At 40.2% G+C, this 19,235-nt stretch overlaps 1 protein-coding gene and 1 long non-coding RNA gene across 4 annotated transcripts in view; one reads left to right on the top strand and one right to left on the bottom strand.

Annotated features, from left to right (window-relative positions):
• LOC111259017 (uncharacterized) overlaps window positions 1-3,348 on the top strand; it is a 32,582-nt gene extending 29,234 nt beyond the window's left edge. Inside the window, exons 6-7 of the mRNA XM_022830689.2 lie at window positions 1,783-1,966; window positions 2,991-3,348. Of these exons, the coding sequence (XP_022686424.1) occupies window positions 1,783-1,966; window positions 2,991-3,036 (230 nt within the window). The 3' untranslated portion in view covers window positions 3,037-3,348. The remainder of the gene's footprint in view (window positions 1-1,782; window positions 1,967-2,990) is intronic.
• LOC111259045 (uncharacterized) overlaps window positions 1-19,083 on the bottom strand; it is a 46,062-nt gene extending 26,979 nt beyond the window's left edge. For 2 of the 3 annotated variants that reach the window (XR_015310419.1, XR_015310423.1), the window contains exon 1: window positions 18,547-19,083. This is a non-coding gene — a long non-coding RNA (uncharacterized LOC111259045). Of the gene's footprint in view, window positions 1-730; window positions 1,199-1,360; window positions 1,539-18,546 lie in introns of those variants that run through there. The other variant, XR_015310418.1, reaches the window with a different exon arrangement.
• Window positions 19,084-19,235: the final 152 nt, after the last annotated feature.

Genomic DNA, 19,235 nt, shown 5'->3' with positions numbered 1-19,235 from the left:
ATTGTTAGCATTCCTATTGATCAAAATCACACCGGTCTATAGTTACGCGTCTTTTCTGAGTTTTACGTAGCAAAAAAAGTTTTCTTGGTGGAGTATATTTCGGGAGCACAAAAACCGAAAGTGCAAGTTAATCAGCCCTGTGTTAAATGTGGAACGACAGAAAAAGAGTGCAATTGTACTGGTGTCGTATGGAATGAGTTGTAAAGCAATCTATCTTAGAGCACGTACAATGTACAACATATAATGAGATGCCTTTTTTTTTTTCGGAAGTTTTAGCGGCATGCTAACCGTACAAGAAGTTACTTATAATTCCTTATTTTTTTTCGAAATTTTTTAGTTCGCTTAATTTCGTACTTTTCTAATTGCTAGTTTTGATTAATAATATCTGTTAGCGCTGAAATTTGAATCAGCGCGCCTGCATACTTGTTAACCAACAGAGTTGCCATGACAACGCACTCAAAGAGATGCATAAGATAAACAACTTAAATGCTCGGACAGTAATTAATCTTATTATTATTATTATTATTATTATTATTATATCGTGAATGTTCTTTCTGTTAGAAATATATTTTTACAACTTTAAATCATTCAGTCTTAAAGCTAAGGCCGTAGTTTATTAAATTACCAACAGTTGTTTCCTATGATTATTGGCTATATGCTCACCATCCGTATTCTATGTCCTTTATTGAACCATACCTATAAATTTAGGCCAAGTAAATACACCCTCACCTAACCAACACTATGCACGCAACGTTTTCTAAAAAAAAGTCAAATACAACATCTGGCCTATATCATCTATATAAACGTTTATCTATATACACGTTTTGTTCCATTATCTGTGCTAGGAGCGTAGGTGGTAGAGATGTAAGGCCAATAGTAAGCCTACGACCAAGACCTTCTGCCTGCAGAACCAATTAGGATTCAAGTCTTGCTCACATTAAACACGCGGAGCCTTCCGCATTTCTAATTTACCAGTCCTGTTTTTCTTCTTTTTTCCCATGGGGGCTGGCCCGGTGATGAAGTGGTATGACCCAGACAGACTCATAGAGCCATAGCGGGTCGCGCTTTCTCGAAAAACCAACAGGCAGCAGTCCATGGAGCGTACTCTGTTACTTTTGCCACCTTAGCGACGGCGCCTTAATGCAGTGGGCCAGCACGATGGCGGTTTAATGGGTCCTTGGTAGAGTGGTAGCGTGACCTAAACGTGACATGACTTGGCACTGAATATGACAGTTCGCATATCCGTATGCGTGACAGGTACGAGAAAGTCGTCGAGCACAGACATCATGCGCGTTTCTGCTTTGTTAATGCCGTTCTATTGTAAACACAACAAGATAGATAAATAACTCCTAAACCTCACCAGGTATCTGAGTCCACAGCTAGAAGCATTGGTTGTTTGATAACTCTCTCCGTCTTATCCGGTTTCTTCTCATTTGATGGGACTCGTCGTTTCATTTACGCAGGTGCCGTTCGGTCTTACAGGAACGCCAAGCAATCAGAATGACTGGCCGCTCGAACGCGTTGATTTTTCTATAATTCTGTAAAAATAATATGAGATCCTGCGCGCGAATTATGTTTGTCTTGTTTTGGACGCCACGTATACAGTCAACAAACATGCTATACCCGGCAATAAAAGTTTATGTAGATATGTTCGACGCAATGCTAATGCAGCTTCGTGTATAGAACTCGGAATCTATATTTAAATATCTAGATATTATTACCATTACTTTTGTTACTATGCCGGATGCTCACGCTGTTTTCAATACGTTACGTGTGTTTTAGTGGGCAATCAAGAAAACGCAGTTCTCGTAATGGGAAAAGCTGCAGATAACGTTGGAAAAAGGAGAAGGGTAATAGCAGCGCTCGTCTGCGAGATACAATCATATTGCTCCAGGGAAAATTGCACCGCTCCAAACGTTAGTCGATTGACCGAGCGACGCGCTCGGACGATATTGAAGCGGAAAATGTAAGGACGACACTGCAGCGGAACGGTATTAAACAGATAGATGAGAATAAACTGAATAGGAACAATTTTTATTATTATTGATAGCTCATGATAAGTGTTTACAGGTACAGGAGTGTAATTCCGTGAATGTATCCTCCTGAAACATTCGTACTCGAGGTTGTTTTTAGGTCGTACCACATGGCACTCGGAAAGTTTCTGTCACTTAAGTGATATGGATGATCAGAGTTATTATCATCGAACGATTATCAACGAGTTTGTAACGCGTTGCTAGAGATGTATGAGCTGCTTCGTTATAGGTGTCCAAGACAGCAGCTAAATACAACAACATATATGATTGTTAAGGTGATTCGAGGACTCTAATAATACAGGGAGCTGATCGGGAACAACTTTAATAAGACACCGATAAAAAAAAGTCAATTTAATTTATTTAGATAAATATCTCCTTATTAAAAACTTCATATACTTAAGATAGTTATTGATAGCGTCAATAAGGTAGACTCCCTTAATTTTTTTCGCGGCAGGTATTCGCTTCATCCAATTTCTGGCTACTCTCTCGCGTAGACCCTCTAGAGATCAACCGCTCCCCGTAGTGGTCCTTTAATGAAGCGATTACCGTAATAGTTACGTATACGGGCTATTGTCATAAAACCGCTCATTTAGCAAATCTCCTTCAACGATTTGGGCTATAGAAAAGCCTGAAACCATCTCCTAGTAACGAATAAAGTTTACGATTTGGTCAACAAAGAGGAGCGAGTGATGTCTCCAGCCCACATGCCGCATCCGAGAGTAGCTTTGTTTGAATACAGATGCTCTCGTGGACAGCTCGGAGTTCCCTGGTCTACGATAATCCACAGACGATGGACATACTAAAGAAAAACGTCATTTCATAGATACGACCAGACGCTAGAGAATGAAACGACTAGTTACAAGGGAGCCCACCTTGTCGATGCTGAGTTAAATAAAATTTTGCATATATCAAGTTTGTAAATACATCAAGTTGTTCTTTATTGGTGTTATTTCGAAGTTGTTTCTATCCAGAATTCCGTACCTGTATTCTGCAGTCCGAATAGACTTCAACTTCTTGAACATTCAAGGACGCGAGGGTAACTTACCTAAAGATATTCCGCAAATTTTCGAGGATCAGAAAGCGACATGTGCGGATAGGTTATAAAGACGTCTGCGCTAGTATCCGGCGAGGTGATTTGAAAAGACAAGACCTCCGAATAAATGAGAATATAAAGCGCATATATGGAAAATGTCCTGTGTCGGCATGATAGTTGAGGTGACCATGCCCACCACATAGTACCCCACGCTCCGTCCTTTTTCCTGTACAAGCCTGTCGTGCACTAACAATGACTAGCAGTACCAGTCTTGTAAGTTGCATTAGATTTCCTGTCCTTAATCCATTTAAAAAAAAAATAATTTTGAACGTGCTGTAGGCACAGCTAACCGTTATAGAGATGTAGACCCTAAAAAGGTTTCAGTCCTCGAAAAAAGAGATTAATATATGGTAGACTGTTTTTTTTTTTATATAATGAATAAAGAGTTGCAACTCCATATTAAACAAATTCATTAGGCGTGGTTGTTAGCATCAAGGAGGGCACGAATTACTCCCTGGCAGGTCTTATTAAGGCATTTGCATTAAAGGAGCTTCGAAGTTAGTCAGTCTTATGTGACGCATCGGTAATTATGTATACCGAAGTAACTTACATATAAGTAGATGTCTGGAGAAGGTAAGCTAGAATGTGATGCTGAGTACGTCTACGAATATAATGTAGGAACTTTGAACTTACGGCCGACCGTCAGTGAAAGGCGAAGCGAAGTAGCCTTATTATTCATTTATATAAAACTACGTAGCATGGACAAAAGTAGGTACACTACGAATGGAATGATCGTTTCTTGGGAGCTCAGATAGATCGACTTTCTAGAGTTCTTTCTGCTAAAATCGACCTAGTTCAATGGGTTCAAAATTTGTAATGATTACACGCTTGGGCTCATGCGGCACTTTTGTGGGCGAATTTAGATAATTTACCCAGCTCCATTATCGATAAAATCTATACCTATTAAGAATATAATTTCCGTTAACTTGAAGGAGAATCACGACTTGATTGCATTGTATATTTTGGTGCGAACTATGCCTCTGTTTAGAACAAACGCTTTCAGCTGTTCAGAACAACCAAAGTGCAAGAAGTTAAGTTAGCATAAAAGACCAATAAGAAACTTCCCCCTCCTTAGCTGCCGTATGAATAGCTATGGTGCAGCACAAAAGCGGTTACATATAATTAAGTTTCTTAGTAGCACACAATTCAAACTGATACTTGCTAAAAATGTCAATTTTTTCAGGCTAGAATTAAAACTGGACGTATGTCCATTCGCTGTGCTGTTTCTTATGGCGTTTTTTGCCTTTCTGTGCTGCCTCGTCTCTTCTGGACGTCCAACTTAGTTATGACGGTGGGCCGAAGGTATCCGAAAGACCTAAAAGAAAGACTTGTCAGGGAAAGATCAAGACATTGAAAAGCGGAAGCCAGAAAGTCGGGACCTGCTTTACTACAACTACGCCTACCACTGCAATTACTGTACCAAAGATCATAGCGTTTCCATAACTCCCGAGATATTTTGATGCCTTAGCCAGCCTAAATGAAGGAATGCCGCCTTCGGGCTCCTTCGTGGCCGCCCCTACTGCTGAACGAGTTGGGAAATTAGAGTGAATGCAGAATCCGTAAAAGCTATACGCGTTCCAAGTCTGCCACAGTGTAAAAAGGCCTAGAGTAGTGTATTATTGTGAAGTGCATTATGGAAAGGTGAGGGGGACGAGACGTCATTACGATATTAGAACGAGATAGGTGGAAAAGATGTTTGCTGACACCTGCCGTTCTAAAATCAATATGGCGTTAGCTACTGCACAATGCAAGAAGGTAAACAAGCTAGTCTCAGAGTGTCTTACATGTTCCGATTCCAAATAGTGTTCCGAATAGTATTAATGCGATAGCGAGCGATCATGTCTGTTGGACAACGGTAGGTGTTTTTTCAAGATATCAAACAATTTGCTCAGTACAGATGCCTATTGTATGTGTGTATATATGTTTGACAATACTGACGCCGTAAATGTCGTCAAGTGAGGGCCTTCGTCTAGACCAAAAAATTCAGTCCACAGTCATATGCGTCTTGTCGCCAAGTCGTTTTGGCGTACTTATCATACAACCATAGATATATGTATAATTATATGCATGTCGGCTAGATAATTGATAAAATATTCTTCAGGTAAGGACTATTTCGCTCAAATGTTATCTATCATAGTGGCAATAGACGGTATATACATACATAGCTATTGTTTTGAATACGCCAAAATCTCTCAGATTATTTGAACTCGATTAGCGACGTAGAGAAAATTGCTAGGCTACGTTTAATTATGCGGCACGTATTTACTTGAACCGCTGGCCGAAATTTGTAATACGGACACAGCTTAATAAATATAAATACAATAGATGAATAGTTTATAATAAACATAGTGGCCTCATCCTACCTCTAGAACTTTATTGCGGCAATTAAAGCCAATAAACAGAGACCCAATCTGGTCTATCATCAGTTTTCGTTGAAAAGCGACGATTTCGTTTTCACAAAACTTTTTGCGTCCAACACCCCTAGCCTTAACTCTTACGTTCATAAATTCATGCTTCTGCAAGCATTACACAAGTGTCAAGCAAAAGAGAAATATTTAATCTGATGGCCTGTTTTCCTTTGCATTATTTCTTTGAATATACGGTAGGACAGTTATCGAGTCCCCACTTCACACTACTACAACACACACACACACACATATACAAAAAAATATATAAATACAATTACTTCATATTATGTTAGAAGGCGATGTTAATTTAGTAATAGCAACCTTGGTGCTATGGAATACAATGGTAACATTAGCCATCACACTATACGGCCTGTAGCCATGTCCACTATTGTTTGGGTCGTACCATCGCCTTTGTTCTCAGATCGTCTGCAACAGGATTCTCCGCGACAGTCACGCATGATGAGGATCACTACTATTGCGATGCATGCGTTCGAGTATATAGTATTCTTTCTTTTTTGTAGCAGAGGTTTCGTTTGCACTACGTGTCTATCAGGGGTGAAGTTGTTACGGGGATAACATACGTAACCTCCTATTAATGGTCACATTATTTGTGAATCATATCGTACATCGAAACGATGCATCATGACGCACTATGCGCAGATCGAGCAAAAGCATCGCTTTTACTTCGGTAAGATAGAATGACTGTAGTAGACAAATTCATAGACAACACCTAGAACAGGAAATCGAAGTTATGGAAAGGTTCCGTAATATCAATTCAGTCCGTACTCTAGTTGCTCTTCGACAAAACAATGTTTATTAGTTGCATTAAATTAGTCTGACATGGGCGGAAATATTGTTTTTGTGCCCACGGTAAAATTTTATTCCAACCAACCAATAGTTTATCAAAGTCTTTCGCGCTGAAAGTAAAGCTGGAGATACTACATATCTGTCCTGATCTAGTCGGGACTGTGTCTGCTTATCAGAGAGGTACGATCGAGGCGATTCGTGCCTTAATACCAATAATTTATTGAGTATAGTCTACGAGCTAAAGAATCTAAGATTGTCTGAGAGTCGATAGACGTTACGAGGAGGGGATCTGCAGTTTTAAGTAAGGCTAGATTTAAGCGGAAGGCCATCGTTACTGTGATTTTCTTCTTGGCCTTTTCAAATTAGAGAAGAATATTTCAGATTTCTTATATGAACGAGTGAACTATTCAACACAAACAACTACATTTAACTAAAGACCAGTGGTTGTCTGGAGATACCCATCCATGTCCAGTATTTTTGACACTCGTCTTATAATGTATATATATATAAATCATCCTTCAATCTTATGACGATTTCCTTATGTAACCAAAACGACTACTATATACGATACAAATGTTCCTTTGACCTAGTTTCGTTCATATCCATATAAAACATTCTGCCTATCTGGTACTTGGACGCTAAGTCCAGGACGATCGAATTCACTGACAAGCCTATTCATGTATAGGAGCAAAGTAAGTCAATGAAACAGGATGATATACTTTCGTCTTATGCACTTTTCTACCTCAACAGGTTCCGTTAGGCACCTTATACTCGTAGGTGTGAGGTAGATATGATATCCACCTTTTTTGTAAGAACTTCATTTTTTGCATGCTCCTACAAAGTCGTCATCATTTCTTGTCAGATGAATAAGGATGTTGCCTATCCATCATGATTATCCAATATATATATATATATATATATATATATAATAAAAAAATATACAGCTGACAGATTACTATAGTGGTAGACAGAGCAAGGCTTTGCCTTAGAATATGTACACATCGATGTCCTAACGTTTAACTTTAGTTCCCAAAGTTTAGAACCCAAAGTTCCCAGGGTTCAGATAAAGGAGTCGTATTAACATAATTCTCCAATGCTCACAACGGGTTGCGTCAATAGAGCTAAGAAGCTTGGTCTAATTAAATTATAGCGAGCCATAAAAGCTTGTGACTTTGTAAAGATGGTCCTGCCAATGACGGCTCTGATACGCTACGCTTTTGGTTTACATATGTTGTACAGTGGATAGGCAACGTCCTTATTCGTCTGACCATTTCATTAGGGCTCAATAATCTTCGTCCTGATAAAAAAGATCTAATGTATTTTTTTACGCAGTAAAACTTACCCAAATACACATTTATATCATATTGAATAATATTTCCATATGGTGAACCACGTGAACAATCTGTGGCGTAAAAGATAAAATTGCCGTCCGTTCGTTAGGAGCGTGAAGGAGCAGGCAAAGGCGAAGCTTGTTCCATAGTCGTATGATTATTAGTTGTAGCAATGGCAATCGGAGTGCCACTGCAACCCATCATTTCTCCCCCAGTTCAGGGTTCTAATATGGTCACTTAGTTACAAATAGTTATTATACTCAGTTTTATCTCATGTAAAGACTCTGTTATGTGGCTATTTGATACAAAGCATAGATCAGAAACCGTCAATTTTTACCAATCAGGATTACGTGCGTTTCTAAGCAAATATGTTTGGGGAGTTTCTACGAAACACCGTTGCACCTGAAAGCCCATGTATGTCTTACGGGTTCTAGCAATAGCATACCTGAAAATTCATTCCCCGTGGGAAAATGTTCACTGACAGTATAGCTCAATCAAAGAAAGTCCTCCGGATAAAATCTAATCCTGATACAATAGGGAAGAGATCGACAATTACTTCCATAGTACATTGTACGTCATCCGGAACGACCTGCTGCATTTGACATTTCGAGTGTTTTCCCCAATAATACCAAGTGCGACCAGATCTCGGAAGGTAGCGCTCAGTGGAGCTTCACACCCATGAATGAAGGGTAGGGCATCTCATTTTGTCGGTAAGTGTACTCCTTTGCTATGTTGCAGTGTTAGTAATCGAGTCCCTGCTGCAGTACTCGATAACGTACCTGGCGGCAAATGATATTTGTTTGTCCAATACAAGCTACAATTTTTGGCCTTCATCAGCCGCTATCAAAACGTTCGTTTGTCTTGCTTGCTGAAGATTATCGCACTTTTGAACTTGTGCCAGAAACTGCTCGTTAAAATAAGCGCCAGACGATCTATGATATAATATTGTTTTAAGCTTTCCTACCCTGCGTGGTCTTTGTAGATCAAGCGTCCAGGATGCAAAGATAGCACGAACGGACGTAGGCATGTCTGTAGTAATAATTTATTAGACACGGTGTATAAATCAGTGATTAACTGCCCCTTGGACTGCTAACGCTAATTCTAATCTAGGTTGCAAAATGTTGAAAAAGGACATAAGTTACAGGGACTGCATCGACGCGTTTTCGGTACTCATTACAATGCTTTTTACGAGAACTATTGGTTTGTACCGTAATCGCTTTTATCTAGTTTTACGTAGAGTGCGCTTTTTTTATCCTATCATGATGGGAAGTTTTTTCTAATTATGGCAAGAGGGTGAGGGACGTGCTCGTAAGACGATGATCTTTTTAGCAATGCTTCATAACTGTAGTGCCCTGAATTTGAATGGTCGCCCAATGATACAGTGTGAGGACTGTGGACCTTCTGCAATAGTACTCTCAGAATAGTCCTGCGTTTGGCCTGTGGAAAGAAGAAACATTTAGCCAACAAAAAAATTATTTTCCTTAATGAAACCCAATTATTCAATAGAACAATTCTTTACTTCAGCAAAGACGATTATTAGAACTGACCGTCTGCAGTTTTTTTAGTATTGATCAAATACAGTGTATCTGTTTTATGTTTCTTATGTTACTGCAAGCTCTAGCTAACTATCAGCTAACTATATTCAACTGACATGCATCAGTTGTAAAGTACTTCGTCGATATATACACAAGTTCACACATTAATACTAATACTGGATGATTATCTAAGTTTAAGGTGAAGTTTATCCAGGTCAGTTTTTCTGAAAACATCCTATTCAGTCTCTAAGCTTTGCCTACTTTTAACGCTGTTATCGTCTATCCATAGAAGGGTGCCAGAGTATGTATGGTAGATCACAGGACCGATGTACCCCGCTAACATTTTTTGAAGGAATATGTTATTTTGATTTACGCCAAATTGAAAGCTGGCTTTATAAATAAACCGACGCTGTTATTCCAGCAGCGTCAATCTGTTTCCTCACATAAGGTGGGATTGCCAATCAAACAAATGATAAATGCTATATTTTGGGCACGTACTCCACTCGGGACGGCCCCACTACTTCTTGTAGAGTTACGAGTATAGCCGAACAATGACGCAATACAATTTAACTATATGTAGATCGGAAATATGCCAACGCAGCATTTATAGACTTTAAGGCTGCCATGGACTCCACCCCGAGGAATTCAGCCTTACACAGTCTTACGGCCGGCGTTCCCGGGAAAGTGCTTAACGTTGTAGTAGCGATACTCCATAAAAACAAGCTAGGGTTTCGGAGCTGTTAGCGTTCTCTTAGGCTAGTGTGGTTCAAGATAATAACTTGCGCCCTCTTCTTTCTTCAGTCTTCTTTAAAAATTGTTCCGACAAGATACGTGCACCCATGAATACGGTGAAGCTTTTCCTCTATACAAACGACTGAATTATTTATGGAAGCAGCCACTTCCATGTGCGGCAGGCCTCAGACAGGTTGCACGCCGCAGTCTCGGGATCGGGATTGACCATCAATCTAGCCAAAACCGAAACGATGAAATTTAGGCGAGGTAACAAGGTTGTGGCCTGTAATACGCTACATATTTCTGGCAAACCGCTGACATACGTTAACCGATTCACCTACTCAAGACTGCTAATCTCGTATTATGGCTAAAGTTTATCTTGACGTATTCCGTAAAGATGCAGAAAAGCCTTAATAGCTTCGTTTTCAATGCTTGGCCCCAGCCAGTTTTCTCGCTCAGGACCTTTACACTTCAGGACCTCAATACAAGTCGCCGCATATGAAGTGAACTTAATTTTGGATAACCTCATAGTAAAGAATCTTGAACCGAACTATAACAAAGAAGCCCTGGAAGTGCCCCCATACAACCGCCTGTCTAGGCAACGGCGGTGACGCCATTGCTTGCTGAGAATCTTCGTTGCTGCTTCAACCTATCGCAACTTCAGCACTTCTAGAGAGCTCGCTAAAATGGAATCGAAAGTTCGCGGAACTGAATGCGATCAAACAGTGGTTATGACCTGGAAAGAGCTTGACCAGTCTGACGAACATGTAGCGACGCGATATTCAATGCGCTTGTGCGGAGTGCAGGAGCTTTGCAAATATTAGTCTGTGTCATGCTCCTCACCGTCCATAAGTTCAATCGGGAACTAATCGATAGTTAGGCCGAACATAACCCCGCGAACCCTAGGTCGACCATTCCAGAAGCTGTACTGTGAGATTAGCTCTAGCCGTGCTTACGAGATCGTCATGTGTACGGTACAGGCTAGCATATAGATGCCACTTGTTATAAATCTATACTTTTATAGTGTTGAAAATGCTAGCTGACAAAGGTAGATAATTAAAATAATTAATTTTATTGATAATTTCATTTTGGTAGCATAATAGCCGTTTATTTAGCCAAAATAGCATAGAAGCATTTGAGCCTGTTTTATAGACGCAATTACAATATTTCGGGTAAAGCCCCTATCTTACACAGATGTCTATTTTAGCCACGTACTGACCTATTGCTATGAAAGAAATACTTAGCCGTATCCATAATAAAGTCGTCCAGTTTAACATTTATAGATTTACCATACGTCAAGCATGTAGCTAACATTGTGAAGGGTCCTAATCGGCGCCGTCGCTTCGATCCGTATTACACCAATATATCGCAGCACGAAATCTTGAATTTGCTCCCGACATATCTCTTTGATACCCGCCGACATCTGCAGTTGATGTTTCCTTTACGACTATAGACGTTAATATAAAGCACACGATGGGACATTTTTTCACAGTTAGGCTATAGATCAAGGAACACTATGAGTGGCCTTCTGGAGCCTGTAGAGAGAAAAGGGTCTGAAGAAAATTTTTAGCAAAGCACCCCCCTAGATCTGTTAAAACCTCAACCACACAACGATGGACCAACCGAGAGGCGGCGACTCGAGGACTAAAGAGTAAAATTGACTTCAATACGAAAAACAAATTACATAGGAACTATCTGCCATATGACCACGTGGAACGAACGGGGCTTATATTTTACCAGGCATCACCTATTGAGAGTATATTAATCGAGCTATACTCTCGGAAACAGAGCCTGCGCTCACGAATCCACGAGCAATACTTCACATTTATTCGTAAGTCTAACAACTATACAAGCGGATGGCGGCCAAACAGGGTTGTAAACTTTTTTACGCTACAGTAGGTTAAAGGTGGCGTGATCATGACCGACCGCTACTTGTCTTCGAATGTAATAGCGTTCGTATACTTCATGTCCTCAGTGAGTCGTCTGTATACGTGTATTGATTCGTCGTTGACGGCGTGCTAAAGCGAAGGCACTGGCTATCGCTTCAGCCTGACCTTATCGTAAACACAAGTTTGCGTGATCCTTGTACTACTGCCGTGGTCATGTGGTGTGATAATGGCGGCAGCGACAATTGAAATCAGCAATTTCTATGACACTTTGTACTAGATGCGACAGTGCCATCAGCATCATTGTCAACAAAAAATAGCTTTGCTCGGATGCCTCCACCGCTAACACGATTCGTTTTCTGGCTCGTCTCATCCTACAGGACGAGACGCCTTAAAAAGGACCAGCTTCTAGCTAATGTGTTTCGATATCGCCACGTTTAATCAACATCGTGGAACTCACTGTAAATAAGCGCCCTTTGAAAATACTTGACCAAATTACAAAGCACAGATGTGCGATATGTGCGTGTTCATACCTAGAGACCTAGACGCAGATGTAGACATATATATACGTGTCCAATTACGATAACAAAATAAATATACTTAGGTATCGTAACGCTTAATTATGCTGTCCTACGTGAGCTCTTATTTGTGCTCCGTGACGTTAGACATCTCCTGCGCATCATTTTCCCTTTGTCAGGACACAAAGTGGAACTTCGTATCAACCCTTGTTAGGCGCCTTATTAGGTTCTTTAGTTAAATGGACGTAAATTTGTACACGATGATGCGTGCATATGTTATTACCATCGAGGGCCCCTAAAAGACGGCCGGGGGGCGGTGGAGATTTCTGTCGATTGCGTTTTGTGTTTCCTGTTTGTGTTGTTGTGCGTGTTATAGTATAGAAAAGCCAGGATGATCTTTGCCTGTCGCTGTCTCTTTCTGTCGAAGTCGCTTTCTCTGTAGCCTAGAGAGCAATGAAACCCTCAGACATTGACACAGCAATAGTCCAACGTTTGTTATCATTCCAGCAGACGAAGAAGAAATGAGGAAAATCAGAACACAAAGGTTAGGTGCCCTAGGCTGATTTGTTGGGGTTTCTACGAGCTTGCGGGCACAAGGTCACGTAGTAAATGCTAATGGCTGTATTGCAAGGAGGTTAAAGTCACTTATGTGGGGAAACTTTGGAACCTGCGGGGAGATGACTCATGAGGGCTGCAAAAGACGATAATGACGACGATGTCTGAAAAAACAAGAAGACGTTGAGGAATCTGACTTTAACATTATGCCTGCGTTACTTTAATTATCTGTATTATCCGGATCAAACTGTAAAGTCACAGGTGTATGGTGATTTCACATGGCAGCCAACAAGTAAGTGTTATATATTATTATTTCAAAAATGCAGAATGAATAATGGAACAATTGTAAAGGGGTCATGCTTTCAAAGACCAGATCATGCACGGGCAGCGGTGCAAGTTTTCTGAAATTAAATCTAAAACCATAAGAGTTTTATCTATACTATAAAAGACTTATACGATACTAAGAAGGTCATATAAAATAATAGGAAGGTTACGCTAGTGAAATTTGCCGATCTGTTTTACTGGATTTATCAAGTGCATTGTAGGGCACTGTGATGTCGCGTAAACGAAGGCTGGCCAGCCAAGATCTTTACGCTGGACGTGTCATAAGGTTCAACCTACTACTAACCTAGTTGCGTTCAATTAAAAGCTACGTATTATTCTATTTCGCCCACATTACACATTGCCTTTCGTCCATGTAATAGCCAGTATCTTGCCACTTTTATGAGTTCTAGGGTAGCAGGAACAAAGAATCTAGGTTGTACTTAAACTCACCTACAAGGAACGATTAAATCGGGCCTTATTAGAATTTCTGTCGAGGTTTTCCCTGATGTGCAAAACACACAGAAGAACAAAAAGGAAAACTGCTGTAATTTGCTTGCGGCCCTCCTGTTACGTCTTGCGACCGTTCACACCTTTAAGACAGCGATGCTTATAGCAAAACTAATAACATGAACTTTTCTCTGCTTTAAACCCGTGAGCAATATGCCGCATCAGTTGGAACATGACATCAGATTTTTGAAGGACTGTCTAGAATGAAAGGGACACTGGAAGTTGATAAGACGGTCACAGTTGGCCTGCCCCGCGGGCCGCGAAAGGAGAACGCAGTAGGTTGTGGAATAAAGGCCAAAACAACAAGTGACTCCTGATCGTCCTTCGCCTTGGGATGTCTAAGGCAGTCGAAAGCGGTTGACGAAAGCCTAGAGAGGCAAGCGATTGGGTTCCTACGACAAAGGAATATAAATATACTCATAACATATACGCGGGACATGGCAGGACGTGTCGATAGGCTGAAAAGGAATGGAAACTGATCAAGACGAGAGGATGGACCTGAGTAAACAAGGTTTCAGCAGGCCAGAGGGCCAACTCATCACCACACAAACTGTCTGAGCCAGAGTAGTAATACCTGCGTAGTTCGTTTGTAGAAACGAGGATCTTGTTTCGGTCGTGTTGCCGGCAACTTCTAGCTGCTGGCGGATGGAACGATGAAATGTGGGCAAATTGAATAAGTTGAACAGACACGTATGAAATATAATATCTATATCGATGTATATATATACATGTATATACATATATACGTATATATGTATATATATGGTGTTATCCGAGGTTTTCTATGCATCTCTGACCCTGAACTGTACGTATGCATGCATAGCAAAACTAATACATTATTATCGTCAGTGCGTCAAACGATTACTCGTAATGGCTACCGACTCTAATGGCTGACGATATTAATTATTTTGGAATTGACATGGAAAATATTCGAGGTGGCCGATTCAATCGATATCTATTTTTAGCGATTACTATGTTTGATGATTCGCACCCTGGGACTTCCGACTCAATTGTCAAGTCAGCGAACCGGTTCAAGATGTCACCCCCTGATCGTTTTGTACAGTGTCCAATAGTCGTAATACCGATCCTGTTCCTATCATAACAGTGCTATCTGCTCATAGAAACCCTGGCGGGAAAAAGATTTATTAACATCTCTGATGAAGTTTTCCTTAGAATTAAAGTTATGATAGTAATATATCTATAATGTGACTATAATTGATTTTGTTCTGGACTTTAAATACGCCACAGTATAAACAGATGCATTTTCGTGGCCTTTTGAGGGAGTTTAAGTGTGACCCAATTCGACGTTAGAGGTAGAAGCATATATTTTAAGAAGTGGTTATAGTATAATCATATAAATAGATGAAGGTACTATAAGCCAACTACCAAATAATGAGCGAAATATCTTAATAATACCGCAGAATTCGGTTAGGTTAATTCAACAGTTATACGTCAACCCTTTGTGGCTCAAGCTAGTTCTGTTCTAGGACTTTTTTTTTTTCGAACAAATGCACTAAAACCGCAATATGTCAGCCTGTAATAAAAGCTTCGTTTTATAGGGTAGGCATAACAGTTGCTTTCATTCTGCTAATTGTATGCCCAGTTAAATCCCATGAGTTTTTGTCTACGGACGAATAATGAGTTTTCCAGTGAGCAGAAAGCACGTTTGTTTGCGCCCCTCTCCGTGCCTCCTGCTACCGCTCCTGGTGCTTCTATAGAAAGGGCTAACGCAACCGGCCGTCTGGCACTTAATACCATAGGTGCTCGTATTCAGCGCCGCCTAGAGTAAAGTTACTTCAGTAGCAGCCGTGACAGTAATAATAGTCACTTGAACAACTTCGAAATAGTTTGCAGCAATACAAAAGCCTTTCTTTGTGGGCATCCAGGTAAGTGGGCTTATTCTGAAAGCTCTAAAAACTATATGTTGGCCATTTAACAAGCGACAACAGATGTTCTTGCTAGCGCACCCGGTGTAGGTCCCGTTATTTTAACTGTGTGTTTAGAAACAATTTCGACTAGGAGCGACTGAAAGGACATCCGGGACAAATGCCTCTGCTATTGCTGGAAACCGGGCTTTTGCTGGAGGAAATGTGGCTGGCGTGCTTTCGATAGAGCTGAAAATATTCTTATATCACTTTTGGGTGGACAGTGCAAAAGGGTAATATTCAGAGTAGCAGCTGGGTGCAAATCTGTGTTAATTTCTACCTAGGGGCAAAGACAGAAGAACTATGCGTAGGGCTTGCTGATTCGTCGGAGTAAAGTTAATCTTTCGAGTTTATATATTCACATTTGGTTCTTTTTGTCTATCTAGAAATAGAGACATGTTGCTCTACTGGTAATCTGTTGCCATGGATCTGTTGGTAAACTGTAGCCATGTCCAATGTGCAATAAAGAAGCCGATTTATTATTGTCTTTCTTGCTACTCATTTCTGTTTTCATTCTTTCCATTTTTCAGGTGTTTGTTATGCTGAGTTCGGTGTGCGTGTCCCGCATACGTCGGGGTCTGCTTATATGTACAGCTATGTGACTGTGGGCGAATTCGTTGCATTCGTTGTTGGTTGGAATATGATTCTTGAGTACCTGATAGGCTCCGCGGCTGGTGCCTGCGCTATCAGGTATGTGTGCTGGTGCTCGTCGCAAAGGCGTGAGGGGTTCATTTTTAATGTAGATCTCTGGTATCGACATACGCAGGCAAAGCCAGCCAGAAATAGATTCAGATTTATCCATAGATATGTATGCGGTGCAGATGTCTTCAACATTATGTAAATGGACTAACAATCAGTTACGTATCCATACATTAAACACGACGTGAATCCTAACTCGTTTCGTTGCTACAATCGGCACCAACTTCTCGAACGCGAATTTATCACGACACGAGTACGAAAAGGAGGCTCAGCTCGTCTATGCGCATTTACGTATTTTTCGTTCCACCTCTGACGAACTCACAGACGGACGGACGAAGTCTGATTTCTGATTTTGTGCTTTGGAATCTTGTGAAGTGTTATCTCAATGTTTGCTGAATAGATCATATTCACCGAAGGCAGAAAATCGTTTCTAAAAAGGTTCCGCTAAGAGCGATTTGCAGAAAATTTTCCCTGTGTGTTTCGTACTGACGCTGTGGGACCCAGCCCGCTAGTTGACCTTGTGCCGGCGGCTCTTGGAACAGTACAGAGAGTATATCTATATGATTAGGTGCAATAATTTCTTAGAGAAAATCAAATTGTTTTCCTACCAATGGAGCGACGAAGATCACATATTAACAACAACGTATCGTGTATGCAGCGAGGATAGTAGGGCTCTTTCTTATAGAGCCACAGATAAAATAGTGAAGCACTTTCATCCTGTGGTCCTTTTTACAAAGACCAATTTCTTGTGCCTAGGTATGCCTAGGCTAGCGTTATAAAGCCAAGCTCAGTAAAAATTTTCAATGAAGCAAGCCACCACAAAACGTCTCTCGGAACATCCGAGTGTTACCATTTTTATTATAAACGAAAAGAGCGGCGTAACTTTTAGATATCTATTAGCCTCTCTTGGCTTGGATTAGGTTCCATGACAAATGGACGTGTAGTATCCGCCAAGTTACATAACGGTGATAGATAGTTTGCCGAAGCGATCTATGGCATAAACAAGTTGTATATATATATATATATATATAGACAAAAAAGTTACATATATACTCATATATATATATATATATATATATAGACAAAATGAGTTGTCGATTCCTAATAAGCAATTGGATAATATTGTCAATACTATGAAATCAGGAAGTGTCCGCATGTGAAAAGGACTGCAAGAAGTCCGAGTCCTATGCGTATAGGCTTAGGATAAAATATCATATACACACACACACATATATATATATGTACATACAAGAATATGAGCGACATTTGTAGGATAGCTAAATATAAAGATCAGTTAGCACTGTACTACGGAGGCGAGACGAGATTTTTTATAAGAATTGTTTATTATTGTTGTCCGTGTGGCACTGTACGAGATTAAGTTCGGTGTTTACTTATATAACGTACTATTTACCTGAAGTTTTGGGTTAGGATTAGCGGCTAACCGCAAAAAGGTAAGCGGTCAATGGTAGCGCAGTGACGGCTCAATAGCCTAGATTAGAGTACATGAATAAGGATTAGTAAACAATTCAAGGTACGAAATGGCTAAGGCAATGTTAAAAATTGTATTGTTATATCTTCTATAGCGATCATCGCAGCGTAACACATCGGGCTGACGGAATTGTTCAGACAACTAGATCGGGTTTTTTTCTAAAAGATACATAACTGTAAAGTGGTAACACGAATTGTAACGGGGCCGCAGGTGGGAAGCTACACTATTTTGCTATTCAACTACCAGCTGACACATCGATGTAATTCTGCTATATCTTCAATCATCGTAAAAATCTCGAAGCAGTATGATTTTTTCAGTTGACGATCCCCAAATGGCCTAATTACACTAACAAGCTTAACTGCATTACTACGAGCCACGCCTAATAATCGAAACATTATTAAACTGCTTTAACAATACAATATATAATCCTTGATCCTGACTTGTTTACATTCGAAAATTCCTGATCCACTGATTCTACTGATATCAAATGGGGTGATTTTTCCCCTAGATCAAAAACGACGTATATATATATATATATATATATATATATATATATATATATAGATAACGTAGAAACGATACTTACATTAACCTTTCTTAGACTAGCAAGTATTTATGCATCTTCATGATTCGACATCTGTATGTACATATCTAGCTCTGGTCAAGTATCTATTGCCATCCTTCATAGTTTCGCCAAAACGTACCACACATCTCGTCCAAAAAATAGGTTGTCCCGTGATGAAACTACTAGTTGGAGATGTTTCCATTAAGTGTGTCTTGAGAGGGTCCAGTAACCGTAACAACACGAAATAGGTAGTAAGCGTCCATGGTAATTGCGTTTGTCGTTAATAATAATATTAACTTATTAAATAAACGCTTTAACACACAACAGTTAGTGTCTAAATGTTAAATACTGTCACACCTTTGTTTGGTGCACGTGCGAGATTCGAATCCAGTGAACATCGAAAGTGAAGACAATTTATGTTCGGCCTTCACAACGTCCTCCAACGAAAGCACGCAGTCGATTCTTACGAATAGGCCAAATGTCTATTGTGATTGGCATAGCATATTATGCAGGTTCGCATATGTAGCCTAGGAACACCTCCATCAAAGATTTACATCTAGATAATTATGATTGTGGACCGGAAATCATCTTTCAAAGGCGCCAGCCGACATTGTTCGAATTTCGTAGCTGGATTCGGTGTAATGCAAAAACAATCGTGGCTGTTTACATGGCACTAACAAAATGTTGCTACTGCGAAAATGCTACAAGCCTTTCGTAACTACATAGTGTGTATAGCTGATCATAGCTAGATAATTTCGAATTTGGGAGAGGGATATTCGAAGGTGAGCATGTTCCGAGGAAAAAGCTGTTCTAGCGTCGACACAGAGG

This window comes from Varroa jacobsoni, unplaced genomic scaffold, assembly GCF_002532875.2.
Source record: "Varroa jacobsoni isolate VJ856 unplaced genomic scaffold, vjacob_1.0 scaffold_30, whole genome shotgun sequence".
Taxonomy (NCBI): domain Eukaryota; kingdom Metazoa; phylum Arthropoda; class Arachnida; order Mesostigmata; family Varroidae; genus Varroa; species Varroa jacobsoni.
This window is presented reverse-complemented; position numbering and strand designations above follow the sequence as displayed.